General features: G+C 29.6%; 2 protein-coding genes across 4 annotated transcripts in view; one reads left to right on the forward strand and one right to left on the reverse strand.

Moving 5' to 3' along the window:
* Window positions 1-1,307: 1,307 nt before the first annotated feature.
* Window positions 1,308-2,551, reverse strand: LOC136086246 (zinc finger MYM-type protein 1-like). The gene is made up of 3 exons (XM_065808532.1): window positions 2,043-2,551; window positions 1,497-1,742; window positions 1,308-1,455 (listed from the first exon to the last, which is right to left on the reverse strand). The coding sequence occupies exons 1-3, from the start codon at window positions 2,549-2,551 to the stop codon at window positions 1,308-1,310; spliced, it is 903 nt and encodes a 300-aa protein (XP_065664604.1).
* Window positions 2,552-5,999: 3,448 nt separating this feature from the next.
* Window positions 6,000-17,080, forward strand: part of LOC101237845 (ubiquitin-protein ligase E3B) — a 61,147-nt gene continuing 50,066 nt past the window's right edge. For 2 of the 3 annotated variants that reach the window (XM_065807672.1, XM_065807673.1), the window contains exons 1-2: window positions 6,000-6,267; window positions 10,801-10,850. In XM_065807672.1, coding sequence (XP_065663744.1) covers window positions 6,151-6,267; window positions 10,801-10,850 — 167 coding nt within the window. In that variant the 5' untranslated portion in view covers window positions 6,000-6,150. The remainder of the gene's footprint in view (window positions 6,268-10,800; window positions 10,851-17,080) is intronic. The other variant, XM_065807674.1, reaches the window with a different exon arrangement.

The raw sequence follows: 17,080 nt of genomic DNA on the forward strand, positions 1-17,080 counted from the left end.
AAAAGATTGAAGGGTTCACATAAATATATACACCTTACATCTTTAAACTATGAACATATTCCAAATTAATACGATACTTTAATGTGACAATTAATTAAGTCGCGGTTGTCACAAGATTGTAATATTATTACCCCATTCAAAAAGCTAGAATCCGTGAAATGTTCTAAAAACGTAAACATTAAAAAAACTTTAAAAAAACCTTTAAATTATTTTTCTTCATTCGAATATTATTAACAATGTAAACATTTTTTACGCTATCTTTTATTTCTAAGTACTTAATTGAGTTATGATTAATAAATTATTTTAAATTAGTAACTTCTTTAGTAAAATGTTGTACGTTTATAAGAAATTTATGTAGAAATTTAGCTATAATAAAAAAATAAACGACAATATCCGTTTAAAAGTCATCCGCACTTCCTTATAAACAGTTTGGAAGTTAATTAATCCAAAAAGATAGATAAAAAGATTGTATAGAAATCAAGTATAAAAATTTGAAAAATAAAAAGAAGTGATTAAAATAGAACTTTACATTACTATCCTTTGTGTTGTTTGAACACAACAGGTTTTTTTGCATTTTTATAACGACAATATCCGTTTAAAAGTCATCCGCACTTCCTTATAAACAGTTTGGAAGTTAATTAATCCAAAAAGATAGATAAAAAGATTGTATAGAATTCAAGTATAAAAATTTGAAAAATGAAAAGAAGTGATTAAAACAGAACTTTACATTACTACCCTTTGTGTTGTTTGAACACAACAGGTTTTTTTACACTTTTATTATCCATTCTTAACAACTTCTACGGTGCCCCTAACTCAATACAACCCTATACAAAAAAAAAAAAAGGCAAAGGGTATAATTAAATAACCAATTAGTAAAATAAATAACTATTTATTAAAAAGAAAAACCAATAAAATGTATCTTGCCATTTTATCGGCAAATTCTTTTATTAGTTTATCAAAGTCGATTTTTTCAGCAATTTCATTTTCGATTGACAAAGTTGCTAAGTTTGTCAACTTAGATTGGGATATAGTTGATCCTAAGATCAACAATATCCCAATCTAAGTTGACAAAGTTGACATCTAAGTTTTTATCAACTTAAGCTTTGAACAAATCCTCTCCCCACTAGCAACTGTGTACAGGTATAGTCAATAATAATCGCAATGCTATCCACACATTTGGATATAGCTCTTGTAAGCTGCGATTTTTAATAAAATTAATTTTTTTTTATGATAAGAATGAGTAACCACATTCTTATTATAAAAAAAAGCTTTCAGACTTAGGAGTTCATCACAAAACATACTACCGTCTATATCTGACTTTCCACAGTTAATTTCAACTGGAGATTACCACAAAATTCGACAAGGTCAGGTTTTTCCAGAATCTGTTTTATATTGTACAAAAAAGACCATGATTCTGAATACTTACTTAACTGATCAAATCTTTCATTAAATGATCTGAATGTAGAGTCCAAAAGACAGTTAAAAAATTCAACTACTTTTTTTTTTTTTTTGAGGAAGTTATAGGCTCATCGCGGACAGTTTCTCCAGCTTGACGCCTAATACATCGAACTCTTGATGTGACTTTAAACACAGGTTCGATTTCTAGTGCTTCGGCCAATTCCTTTGTCATTAAAATAGCTCTTTTGAATTCTGTATTTCTATATTCCTCCAAGAAAGTGCAGCATTTTTTCAGCATTTCTGTGCATTTACCGAGATCCATGTCAGTTGATTGTAGAGATTTACTAACAACATTAACTTGAAAAAGTCAAACCAAACAACCAACGAAACTATGAAACTGAAATCTTTTAACTGTTCAGCTAGAGTACTAGCCTCATGAGAGACTTGAACATCAGTTGTTTTATTTTCCAATAGCGAAAGTAATTAAAGCATCATGGATGGCACTAATTTGATAACGGGCTGCTTTAACACTGCTTATTCTTGCTTTCCAACAAGTGTCACTGAGCTTTTTAATGGTATATCATCCTAAATGATCGGTTAGAATTTTCTATTGATGAACAGAAGCTGAAAACAATGTGAACAACCTCTGAAGTACCCCAAATAAAGTGACTGATTTTACAGACAACTTAGCGGTATCACATAGTAAGAGATTGTAGCTATGGCAGGCACACGGTACATAAACAGCTAAGGGATTTATGTCCAAAATTCTCCTTTGAACCCCAATATTTTTTCCTTTCATGTTTGACCCGTTGTCATAATCCTGACCCCAACAATCGTTTAATTCCAGTCCATATTTATTTAACACATCTATAATAACTTTTGTAAGTCTTTCACCAGTCGACTCATTAACAGTTAAAAACTCTATGAAATGTTCTTTCACTGATATTTTATCGTCATCTGAAGATAAATCAACAAATCGTATTGTCAGTAAAAGTTGCTCTAAATGAGTAATGTCCGGAGTACAGTCAGCTATAATTGAATAATATTTCGATTTCTTTGCGATTTTTTCCGTATTCACTTTTTTACCAATCAACTCAATTAATTCATTTTGTATATCTTTTCCGCAGTAGTGGTCTGAAACATCACCCTTCATAGCTTACCGCATGTGCTCCTGCATAACAGGATAAAATTTGACTAATAGATGTACTAAGCCTAAGAACTTTCCATTATTAGGCGTATATAGTTTGTCTGAAGTACCTCTGAACGCCATATTGTTTTCAGCTAAATAAAGTGTAATATACGTCAATCTAGATAAAACATTTTTCCACCTTGTAGCTTCTTTTCTAATCAAATGTTGCCTTTGGCAGTCTATTGATTTTCCTGTTTTTAATCGTAGTTCAGTGTCAATATATGAAAGGTAAAGTTTCTTATAAGAAGTGCTATTCTCATTAACATTTCAGACAAGTGCTTACAGTTGTTATATCCTTCAGATACTAAACTCGACGTTGATCTACAGCAAAAACAATAAACTCGATTCTTAGAGACGGAGTATATTAACCAACTTTTAACGTAAACGAATTTTATGAGTTTAACTCATAAAATTCGTTTACGTTCGATACTTTACAATTCGATACTCGAGTCTTTGTAGAGTTTTTTGACGATTTTTAATATGGCTTATTTAGTAGTTTTGAATAATTAAAATTAAATGCGATCGAATCTCGAGTTACTAATACTTTCTGCTAAACTTTGCCCTTTTTTATTCGAAGCCCTGGGAAATCGCCCAACCAGGCCCTACCCTGACGCCGCCACTGCTCTTATACCCACTTCTTCGCTAATTCAACTTTTTTTAAAACTTTTTCTAACCTCTTCTTTATCAATTTTAAATTCCAAAAAAAAATAATAATAATAATAATGATACGATGCTGTAATAATGAATGGCGTTAATATTACTACATATTTAATCACTGATATAAAAACTACGCCATTTTTTTGGCACGTTTTCATAATGATTTTAAAATAACATTCGCAATTATCAAAAAAAATTTTTTTTATCAAAAACTCCTCATTTTTAATTATCAAAAATTTTTTAAAGAATTCCTCTTATTCTTTTCAGTGTTATCATCCCATTCAACATGACTGTCGATGCAATGGATTGAATAAGTCGTTCTGACGTCAAACGAACACAATCGCATCGTCAGTCATGCTGAATGCGATTAAACTCTTTAAAATGCAACTTTTGAGACGTAAAAGCCTAAAATTGCTATTTATAAAGTTTTTCAGTTTTTAAAAAGCTACCAACATCTTTATTTCAAAATTGTATTAATTTTTGCGCATGGAATTTAACCACATGAGGCTCGTGAGCCACAGGTCGGCATCTTGCGGCTCGTATTTAAATTGTTTAAACGTTTATACCCCTGGTATAAACGTTTAAACAATTTATTTTTGAAAAGTAGGAATATATAAACAGCTTTATTAAAATACTGAAGGTTGAGGGAGTATGTAACACAGAACAAGTTTTCCCTTTTTTTTCTTTTTTTTCAATTAAATTTCATTAAAAAAAAACAAACTAAATTTATATAAAAAAGTTGACATCAAGTTGTCTTGACCTCCCCTTGTCAATAACTGTCAAAAAAATTAAGACCCTCCTCCCCCTATTTTGTTGACGTAATTAATGGTGGTTAAGTCATATTCTAATCTATCAGTTATAATTTTCTTATTTGCGTTTGTAATTTTCTCAAGATTTATTTCCTGCCTTTAAGAAGTCTCTCAGTCTTCTTTTAAATAATATTTTTCTGTTTATCCAACATTTTAAAATTATTTCTTTATTTATTTTTTTTATTACATCCATAGTATTATATATATTTATATTTGATATTAAAAATAGGAGGTAATTCTAATAAGATAAATTTAAAAAACTTTTTTTTTAAATTTATCTTATTAAAATTTTTTTTGAGTAGCGAAAAAAAGCGTGCATTCTTCAATAAAATGTCAATCGTTGAAATAAAGCTCTTAACACAAAATTTCTGGGAATGTGACATTTAAGCGGAAAGTGCATGTCCTCAGTCTAAGTAATTAGAGGGTGTCTAAAATTTAATATTTTTTGTTAAACGAATTATTCTTATTTAATTTTTTTTAGACAGGTTCAAAAAACAATTCCGTTTTTGCTATTTTTTTTAAAACGTTTTAAAGATGAATCTTTGCAGCGCGTACGAAGTAACGCAACTTTATGTTGAAATTTACGTAAATTTAAAATTTGATTAGATAAATTAAAATTGAAATGAATAAAAGTTAAAATAAGTAAATGAAAATAAATAAATAATAGTAAAAAATAAATAAAATTTAATAAAACTTAAAAATAAGTTTTACCTAGAGTAAATAATGTTTTTACGTTTCTTCGCTAGAAAATACTTTGCTATTAATTTTTTAAACTAAATTTAGATACCGATTAAAATGAAAAATATTGCAAACAAGAATTAACTTACTAGTTTTAGATCAAAATTAATAAAATTTTCCACGCTTATAAGGCCCCATATATGCGTGGGGTTACATTATAAAAATATTATACAAATAAAAAATTCGATAAACAAAATCACGTGATTAAACGGCAACTAGTATTTACAAAAAGTTTATAAATAATAAAAAAATATTATTTTATTGAATAAAATCTTGGTTTCCAATAGTTGTTCAACATTTGAACAACAACTTTTTTTTATAATGGAAACATTTTCTAGCGTAAGTTGTACAATTTGAAGTCGATTGTACAACAAAATTTTTGTTTTAAAATACATTTATTATTACAGAAACAAAAAAAATCAAGTTCTGCATCACATAACTGTTGCAAATCATTTCTACAACTGTTAAAACTATGTTTTAATTGATCCTAGCTGATTAAACAAGATTTTATATTTTATTTGTCAAGTTTTTACATTAGTTTTTTTCAAATATTCAAGTTAATTAGCTTACAATATTTTTTATTATTCTTTGATCTAATAGGTTGCAAAACAGTAACCAGTAATTAATAATATCAAATGCTTTATTAAAATCTATAATAACCATGATTCCACACTAGTGTTATTTGAAGATGTTTCTAGAATCCCATTTTTTAAATGGTATTATTGAAACCTGTCCAATCCACAAATCGCCATAACTATTCTATAATGTCATTTTAAATGATTTAAATTTGGCATTAATAATGTCATATTTAAACAAGTATGTGAACATTTCATTTAAAAGTCATTATGGAAGAGAGTAATAAAGTTAATAAACATAGAATAGTAGATTTCAGTTAGTTTCTATTACTAATATCAAATCTTTATAAAAAATATAATCTACTTCCTTAAAATATTTTTTTATGTTTTCAACTCACAACTTTACTAACTTGCTACTAATTAATTTTTCAATTAAACTAATGAGATTGAGATGTATGCTAGCTAAAATATACCTTAATGCTATCCAAGAAAATCTTATAAATATACCAGTACCATAAAATATAAAAATGTTTAGTCATGTTAATAATGATGTTAGTTAATAATTGAATTATTATCCTTTAAATATGTGCTAGTATGAAATATCATGCATAGCATAAAATGTCTTTTTGATCTTAGAGTGCAAATATATTGTCTTGGTATAATCAAAACTTTTTCCAAGAAAAAGAGTTTATTAAAAACAAAGAAATTATAAATGTATAAAACTACTACCGAAAAAAATAGTGGAATGCATGGATGCAGTTAATAAAACCTTATTTTATTAATCATGTTTGACAATAATGATGAGCGTGTTTCATCAACTGATTTTGTTCGACTTAAGCAGCAGGAGAGACTTGAAAGGATGCAGGCAAAGAAAAAATCATTGGCAGCAGTTAAAATCCAAGTTTGTTATAATTATATGTATACTTAAATTAATAAAAGTTCTTCAAATTGAAATATATTTAAATCAAAAGTGAGTTTTAATAGAAAATAAATAATAATTTTTTTTTTGTAATTAGTCTCTTATACAAATGCTGTTTTTTAGAACCCTTAACTTCAGTTGTATGTACTAAATCTCTAATCTATTTTTTTAGCATGATATCATCAGCAGTGTTTTATTTCTAATATTTTTTAATTTTGTGAAGAAATAAGTTTCAACAAAAATTTTTTATACTTTTTTTTCTTTTCTTATTTGTGTTAAGAGCTTAATAGTATAAAAATGTAGAAAAAGTTAATAATTTTGTGCAAAAAAATCTCTTGTTTGTTTAACAGTGATCAATATTATAAAAACAAATTTTTTATGCAATAGATCTGATATATTTAGTAAATATTAAAATAAAAAAATACATCTTTTTGTTGGTACTCAGAGTTTCATTTAAAAAAATATATATATACATGCCTTGCCTACATTCCCCTAAAACGGTTTACAGAAGCAGTTTATGGCTCTTGCAAAAGTATATTTTTTCTTGCGAAAGTATAAGTATTGTTGTAACTAAAATAAAAAACACAATGTCATTAAAAAAAAATTAGTTGCATAATATACTGCAATGCTTTTTAAAAGGCAGAGTTGTTGCAAAAAAAAAAAAATTAAAATTAAAAAAGAGCATCAATTTAAATGAGCAGCTCGCGCAGCTCCCCAATTTCGTTTTAGGAGAGCTTTTCTCTGCTCTTGTGCTCATTTACTCCTGCTGAGGCCTGTATATATACATATATATTTTTAAATGAAAATAAAAATATGTCACTATAAGCACAGAACATAAGTCAATTATTATTCATGCAAGGAAATCTTTACTGTTTAATAATAACCAGGTTTGGATCAAAAAATTAAGTGGTTTGTTTAACGTTACAATGGGTACGTTTAAAGGCGCAGAGATGGATATTCATTCTTTTTCTAATTTCAAATTTTTATAATAAATATGACTTTGTCTTATACTGCAATGATGGGTTAGCAGTTTTGAAAAATGCCACTGGTCAGCAAATGGAGAAAATTAAAAAGCATATCACGCACTTACTCAAATCTAATGATCTTAGCATATCTATACAGTGCGACCTCAAAATTGTGATCTATTCTTGTAACTCTTAACCTCTGCAACCAATCATACCAACCATACTGCAAACCTGATAAACCTTTAAACTTCATACATGCTCAATCTAACCACCCTTCTAGTATACTAAAACAACTACCTCAAAATGTTGAACTGTGATTGTCTGTTAATTCTAGCAGCGAAGAAGTGTTTAAGAAATCTGTATCTATTTATAATGAGGCACTACAAAATCTTACCAATCTAACTTAAAATAAAAACAAAAGAAAAACTGTACATGCAAAATAATCTGGTACAACCCTCCTTTTGGCATAACTGTCACCACAAATATAGGAAAATGCTTTTTAAACTTGATTGCTAAATATTTTCCAATTAACAACATAACTACATAAAATTTTCAATAAGAGCCCTGTAAAAATCATCTACAGTTGCATGCTGAACATAAAATCAGTAATAAATTTACACAACAAGTACAACAATTTATGGCTGATGATTGCCGCCAGGCATAAAACTCAACAAAAAGTTGTCTTTTTTTCATTTTAATATTTACTATCTATCTATCTATATATATATATATATATATACACTGGCGAGCAAAAAAAAGTGAACAGTACAATTTTTCAGTAAATTATGTATTATTAATCAATTAAAAATATAATACATAAAATATAACATATCGCTTATGTTGAATACATATACATACACATATATACGACTCATTTTGAAAAAAAAAATTGATATTTTGTGTGGCCACCACCATTTTTCATCACTTCATTTAATCGACGCGGCATCAACTCAATTAAATTTGCTATCAAACGGTCAGGTATCGTAACCCAAACTTGTTTTATGGCTGCCCAAAGATCATCCAAAGATGAAATATTATTTTTATGGACCTCTTTATCCATATAGTCCCACAAATTTTCAATGGGATTAAGGTCTGGACTTTGGGCAGGCCAATTTTCAAAAAGGAAGATAATGTTAACCTTGAGCCATTTTTTAACTTGTTTAGACGTGTGGCAAGGAGCATTGTCATGTTGAAATTTAATTTCATCCTCTTCTAATTCTTCCAGTGTGGGCAGCAAAGATTTTTGTAGAATACTAATGTATTCTTTGGAATGTATTCGTAATCCATCTTCGACTATGCAATCTGCCCACACCTTTGGCAGAAAAACAACCCTAAACCATAATTCCAAGATTACCCTTTTCCATTTGGTCAATACAATCTGGATTTAATTGTTCGTTCTTACGTCTAATGCACATCTGTGGACGATCTGAATGCAAACAAAATCGTGATTCATCTGACCATAATATTTTTGTCCAGTCTGTGTTTTTATTATATTTTACCCAAGCTAACCTTGCCTTTTTATGGCGTGCTGTAAGAAGAGTTACTTTTTTACATGGGTGTATTTTGAACCCCTGATCTTTAAGACACCTCGAAATTGTCCATCGGCTAACCTTTTTATCATCAGAACACGTAAAAGTTTCTGCGATATGCGTCATAGTGGTTTTTCGATTTTTTAAAACATTCAATTTTAACTTGTGACAATCTCTTTCCGTCATTTTTCTTGGTCTGCCAGAACCTTTTTTTCTAGCTGTTGTTTTATTGTTTTTCTGACGTGAAAGTATCTTGTGAACTCCACCAACACTAATGTTTACACCTTGAGCTTTCATACTTTGAATAATTTGGCGTATCGATTTACCGGATGCACTCATTCCAACAATGATTCCTTTTTGTTCAATTGTTAAATGAGGTCCTCTGTGAAAGAAAAATGATAATATTTTTAGAGTAATATATGAAGAAAATATTTATTTAATGATAAGCTATGTATTCTAAATGAATATTTTTTTTTTCATAAGAATCCAATAACATCAAAATTAAAGGGGATTTTTCATTTTAAATAAGTTAGAGGCATAAATAATAACCAAAATAAAAATTAAAAAAAATTAATTTTTATTTGGAGACATTTTTTTCCTTTTATTTTTTATAATAATAATATAGCGATAATACGTCCTATTTCACCCACACTCTAATATCAACTACAGATTTTGCTGACAACGTTCACTGTATTCATATCTAATGTTTAGAAGTTTATTCATGTTTTCTTTGAAAGATAAACGTAAATTCTTTGATAGTATGAACAAAAATAAACAAGTTTGTATGAGTTTCTGTCCAGAGCTCTTTCATTTTATGCGTAAGCAGTCGCTGTTCACTTTTTTTTGCTCGCCAGTGTATATATATATATATATATATATATATATATATATATATATATATATATATATATATATATATATATATATATATATATATATATATATATATGTATATATATGCAGTAAATGCCTGATAACTGGAGCCTCCAAGGAACAAAGAGTATATATATATATATATATATATATATATATATATATGTATATATATATATATATGTATATATATATACATATATATATACATATATATATATATATATATATATATATATATATATATATATATATATATATATATATATATATATATATATATATATATATATATATATATATATATATATTAACGAAGAAAAAACAACTTTTTCTATGGTACTTTAAGTTTCATGCCTATACGGCAATCATCAGCCATTGAATACCATTGAACAGCCATTGATATATATATATATATATATATATATATATATATATATATATATATATATATATATATATATATATCTGAGGGCTGATATATGTATGTTTATATAGTTTAAAATAAAAGAAGAGCACTCTTTTTGATTGTAGTGGTGATCGTTCACAACCTCTTAGCTGAGTGATTGCTCCCTCAGCTAAAGGGTTTTGAATGATCACTATATTTATAAATTTCTATATAAATGAAAATATAAAAATTACAGAAAACGACCAGACATCATAAATTGTACTATTCTCCAATACCATCTCCAATATCAAAATACAAAACAAAACATTAACAATGGATTGCACTAAAAATTATTTAATTACTAATTAAGTACTAACACACAGTATATTTATTTAAAATATATAAAGTACTAAAATATAATTGTGTCATGAATGTATTTTTTTAATATATACAATATATATGTATATTTTATAAAAAAAAAAAAAAAATCTAATAGAAGTTTTTGTTTTTGTGCATTTAATTATTAGTTTACTTTTACTGTTTAATAATTCTTTTATATTTTTGTACAAAAGTATTTGTTTTCTATGTAAGAATAATGTTGCTTTAGCTTTTCTTTTATATCCCATATTTTGAAAGTTGCATTTTGAATGATTCTTTGATCACCCATCTATTTTTCCATATCCAGCTTTCAGATGACCTTATGCATATTTTGTATTTTAAACCAACTCAGTTGTATCATTTTTTTCTATATTTTTTCTAGGCTGTTGTAAGAATGTTTATCTGTAAAAAAAAAGTCACAAGTCAGCTGAGGTAATGTGAACTCTTTTATGTTATTTTGACTGGTTTCTTTAAGTTTTTCAATTTCATAATAGTAAAATTTATAAAAAATAATGATTTATTTAAAGAAATAATAAAAATTTAGTTATTAAAAAAAAAAAGATAAATGATAATTTGCTAAATAATAATAGTAATCATGATTACTAAAATATTCAAATTTTTAGTTCCAAATCTTCATAAGGAATGGTTATTAGCAGATGCCAAGGTTCTAAAAATTTTTATGGAAAATGTTTGTCTTGACACCTCATACTAATTCTGGATATAGCAAAAAGTTTTGCTATACCAGATCAGCTGCATTGCTAATGATTATAAATTACCAAGTATTAGAACTTTGCAAAGAATCACTTCCAAATCTTCCCAGAAAACGAGTGCGGTTTTCTGTCTTGTTTGTCCACAAAGAAGCCTCAGGGAAGAAGGAGAAAAGATTATATTAGAATAAGAGTTAGCTAAAACTATTAAAAGGTGTTGGACAGATGTCCAGTATAAAAGCACAAAGTTCAAACAGTAAATTATTATTAATAATTTTTTACATATATTTCACCAATAACATAGTAGACTAAAAGGAAAGATGCGAGTAGAACAAAACGCACTGAGCCAAATGTTAAAAAGCAACATGCATCCTAAATTAAAAGGTGTTGGACAGATGTCCAGTATAAAACTACTACTGGTAACATGTAACCCAGTACAATCTGCTTCATGTCCTGCTGCCTTGTAGGATACGCCTATTTAGGCAAAGGCTAGGAGATGCCAACTCCGATTTAAAACACCCCTTGCCTTGGGGCTCTTGGTTGAGTAAAGGCTAGAGATGGTGTCTCGATAAAAATACTCATCTTGGGCAGATGTTAAATGCACCGGCTACTGTCTTGTAGAAGGCCTCCTAGGCAAAGACTTAAGGGGTAAACAGATTCTATCTGTTGACCAGCCTTGCACCCCTTCTTCATCTATTAGGCTGGCGCAGATGTATTTTTAATACATTGTTTCCAGTTTAGGATGTTGAATGCTGGATCTTCTTAACTCAATGCATGGGTTTTGCTTGTGTCTCCGTTTTTATGACTAGGCAACTCATTCTATTATCTCCTAATGAGGGTACAGCTCTAAAACTCAGTTTTATGGTTCTGAGGCCGGCTGGTAGTCAAGTTTCCCGAACTCTGTGGTAGCTCTCAGAGAGGCTGATTCCATCAACAGCTGAAAAATATCAAAGTATTAACAGCGCCATGTTGTGCATGGATGGTGTCCCTGTTTGTACTTTTGGTGTGCATTGCGGAGGCCACATTTGGAGCCCTTTGTTACGGCTTAGGGTTTATTAGTAGTAATGAGACAATTACTTGGGCTATTAAACAGTGTTCTGAGTACTATCTATGCTTTGAGTCAAGTTCTTCAATCTAATTTAAAAATGAATATAGTACCAAAAACTATAAAACAAAAAAAAAACCATCATCATCACCAAGTTCTCTAAACCTATCATTCACTAATATTCGTGGTCTTCGAAGTAACTTTTCTTCTGTTGAGTCTTATCTCTTGCAAAGTTCACCAGACCTACTTGCTCTTTGTGAGACTAATTTGAGTTCAGCTGTCTCATCTTGTGATCTTAGTGTTGATGGTTATCTTCCTCTAATTCATAAAGACTCCAATAGTCACATGCTTGGCCTGGGCATTTAAATTCGTAAGAATTCACCCATTTGTCGTGAAACTAGGTTTGAATCCACAGACTATTCTTTCATGTGCTTTCGTTTAGCACCACTTCACTCTATTGCCTTTCTCTTTGTTCTATATCGCTCTCCTTCATCTCAAGACTGCACTCTTTTTGATGTTATTTCTGATCATATTGACCAAGTCCTCTCTCTTTATCCATCAGCTAATATAGTTGTTGTCGGTGACTTTAATGCTCACCACTCTGAATGGCTTAGCTCTAGTGTCAGTGATTCAACAGGCATTAAAGCCCACAACTTTTGCCTTTCTCAATCCCTAACTCAAATAGTCAACTTTCCAACTCGCTTTCCAGACAATCCGAATCATTTACCTTCTCTACTCGACTTATGTCTTGTTTCTGATCCTAGTCAGTGCTCAGTTTCTCTACATTCACCCTTAGGTGCTTCTGATCACAGTTTGATCTCTCTAAAACTAATATCTCATTCTTCTTCATCACCTGAATCCCCCTATTATCGAACCTTTTACAACTACAGTAAAGCTGACTGGGACTCTTTCCGTGATTTTCTTCGTGATGGCCCTTGGGTAGAAATCTTTCGTCTTCCTGTTGACAAATGTGCTTCTTACATAACTTCGTGGATTCAGGCTGGCATGGAATCTTTTATTCACTCTCGACGATTCCAGGTCAAGCCTCACTCTCCTCCATGGTTTTCTTCACACTATGCTGCTGCAATTGCCAATCGAAACCGTTACTTCCATATTTATCAGCAAAACAATTCTCCAGGAAACAGGCGTCTGTTTATTACTGCTAGAAACAATTGTAAAATAGTTTTGTCTAACGCCAAGACCCGCTATTCTCAGGTCATGAAATCTCGTATCTCATCTCAAAAAATAGGCTCTCGTAACTTCTGGAAAATATTTAATAATATCAATAATAAGGGCAAATCTATAATTCCACCTCTCTTGTATGGTTCAGACTTTGTCACCTCACCTAAAGACAAAGCTGAATTGTTTGCTAAAAACTTTTCATCAATATCATTTCTTGATTCCACTAGTTGCTTTCTACCTGATATTGCCAACAAACAGGTTGATCCATTGCTTGACATTCATATCACTCCAGCATCTGTATCTAAAGTGATTTCCTGCCTAGACTCTTCTACAGCTTGTGGCCCAGACAACATATCTGTTATTGTCTTGCAGAAGTGTTCTCTGGAGCTGTCGTCTATAATCTCAAAACTATTTAACAAGTGCTTATCAGAGTCTTGTTTTCCAGCCTGCTGGAAAGCGGCATCTGTTATCTCTATTTTCAAAAATTCTGGAGAGCGATCTGATTCGTCTAACTACTGTCCTATTAGTCTTCTTCCTATCATAGGCAAGGTTTTTGAATCTTTAATTAACAAACACTTAATTTCTCATCTTGAATCTAATCACTTACTTTCTGATCATCAATATGGATTTCGATCTTCTCGTTCTACAGCTGATTTGTTAACAGTAATAACTGACAGGTTTTATCGTGCATTAGATAAAGGTGGAGAGGTTAAGGCCATCGCTCTCGACATTTCAAAAGCTTTTGATAAAGTTTGGCATGCTGGTCGTCTCTATAAGCTTTCTTCTTATGGTGTATCCGGCAACATCTTTAAGATCATCGAATCCTTCCTTTCCAATCGTAGCATAAAAGTTGTCCTCGATGGACAACACTCTTCTTCTTATTCTGTAAGTTCAGGGGTTCCTCAAGGTTCTATCCTTGGCCCTATACTCTTTTTAATTTACATTAACGATCTTCCAGATATTCTCTCATCTAAGGTGGCATTGTTTGCTGATGACACTACCATTTATTCTTGTCGTGATAAAAAACCAACACCCTCTGATTGCTTGGAGGGGGCATTTGAGCTTGAAAAGGATCTTACTTCTGCTACAGCATGGGGCTCACAGCGGCTGGTGAACTTTAATTCGGATAAAACTCAATTTTTTTCAGCCAATCGTTATCGCAATAATTCTTCCTATATTTATGAATGGTGATGTACTTGATGAGTCACCTACTCTTCATCTTCTAGGATTAACTCTTACTTCTGATCTTTCTTGGAAACCATATATCAAATCAGTTGCAAAATTAGCATCTGCTAAGGTTGCATCTCTTTATCGAGCTCGTCACTTTCTTACTTCGGATTCTATTCTCTATCTCTATAAATCTCAAATCCGGCCTTGTATGGAATATTGTTGCCATATCTGGGGTGGATCCTCTAATGATGCCCTTTCTCTTTTAGACAAGGTGCAAAAACGCGTTGTAAACATAGTTGGACCTGCTCTTGCAGCCAACCTCCAACCATTATCACATTGTCGTAATGTTGCTTCTCTTTCTCTTTTCTACAAATACTATAATGGGCACTGCTCTAAAGAGCTAGTGTCTCTTGTGCCATCTACTAAAATTCATTCTCGTGTTACTCGTCATTCAATCAAGTGTCATCCTTTTTCTGTGACTGTTCCTAAGTGCTCCAAAAACGCTTATTCGTCTAGTATTTTTCCTCGAACATCAGCTCTTTGGAATTCGCTTTCATCTTGCTTTCCTGACTCATATAATTTACAATCTTTTAAGTCGTCTGTCAATCGTTATCTTGCTCTACAATCTTCATCTTTTCTCTTTCAGTAACTTCCAACTTCAATTAGTGGCTGCTTGCAGCCTTGTTGGAAGCGAAGATGTTTAAAAAAAAAAAAAAATTACAAAGTTGATACAAATAAAAAATTACAAAGATTGGGGATAAAAAATGTACAAGAATAAAAAGATAATATGAAACAATTAAGGTTATGTGAAAAATGTGTAGCTGGCATGGGATAATTAAAGCTTGAAAACTATATATATATGTGTGTGCGCCTTACTTAGAAAATATACTGAGTGTAAGAAATCTGAATATGAAGAGATGTGTATCATTCAAAAACATGCAACAGAAAATTTTTTTATATAAAAAAAAAAAGCTAAATGGTTACCAAGCAAATATATGAGCAGCAGGATTTAAAAGAAAAACAATTTAAAAAAATTTGGATAGTGGTGAAATTCAAACCATGGCCATTCTGTGTATGAAGTAAATGCCTTATAAATTATCCAAATAAGCTAAACCTACTTATAGTGATGAGCAATTAAATTTTAATAAATTATTGAAAAAGTGATGTAGAAAGTAAAGCCTATAATGTAGATATGTATATATGCATACATGAACAAACTAACATATGAGTGTGTATAAACATATACGCATGTATTACATAGGCGTATATCATGTTTATACACACTCATATTATCATGTAGGGACAATATTTACTTGTTGCATTAAAATTATACAAATATAATTTAAAAACAGATAGCAATTTATATTTTCCCTTTCTTTTTTTAAAAAAAAATAGAATATAGGAAAACTGTCTTTTTAATGTCAACTTAAAACTGTTGTTTTTTTTAATTTGCTTTTTCACCAGTTTCTTTTTTTTATTTAAATTTATTTTTCATTAGTTTTGCTTTCTTTCTTTTTGAAATTTTTTCTGCAAAGTATAGAAATGCCTAATATAGTAAAACTTGTAAACGGCCATGACCAAGTTGTCTAAATAAAAAACTTATGTGTGGACAAATGAGACAAATACCCTCATGCGTCTCATGGAAATGCATGATTTCAAAAGTTGAATTACAAGATAGTATAGAGTTTAAAAAAAATGTTTTGTTGAGTATTGAAAATACACAATGTAAATTTATATTGCTGGTTGATGAAATATATATCAAACCTACATTAACTTATAATTAAGGTGCATTGTTTGAACATTCTAGTGATCAAACTGATGTTTTGCCAAAACCATCAGGTTGTTAATTGTTATAGTAAAATGTTTATTTGGTGGACCAGAGTTTCTAGTAAAAATGATTTCAATCAGACATACAGATTCTGATTTTCTTTTTAAACAAAACAAACCATTTATTGAAACAATTAGCAATCAACCCAATGTGAATCTAGCATTCTTTTAAAGAATGTCAGATTCACATTGGGTTCACTTTTATTCTTAAATGTTTTTTAAAACAAGAATATATTCTTTGAGAGCTGATACTTTGAGGGCTGTTTATGAAACATTAAGATTGTTAAGCAAAAAAGATTATTGTGGAGCCCCAATAAAAATAAATATTGAAGAATCCCTTAAAAAAGATGGTTGAAAAGCACCAATAAGAAAAGGTTATTAGATTCTAAATTCCCCAAAAAACAAGAATTTTGAAGAATTTTAAGGAGCTAATTTAATAACATCTAAACACATTTAACTTTAATAACATCTAAACACAATTAACTTTAATAACATCTAAACACAATTAACTTTAATAACATCTAAACACAATTAACTTTAATAACATCTAAACACAATTAACTTTAATAACATCTAAACACAATTAACTTTAATAACATCTAAACACAATTAACTTTAATAACATCTAAACACAATTAACTTTAATAACATCTAAACACAATTAACTTTAATAACATCTAAACACAATTAACTTTAATAACATCTAAACACAATTAACTTTAATAACATCT

The sequence above is a fragment of the Hydra vulgaris genome, chromosome 10 (assembly GCF_038396675.1).
Source record: "Hydra vulgaris chromosome 10, alternate assembly HydraT2T_AEP".
Taxonomy (NCBI): Eukaryota; Metazoa; Cnidaria; class Hydrozoa; order Anthoathecata; family Hydridae; genus Hydra; species Hydra vulgaris.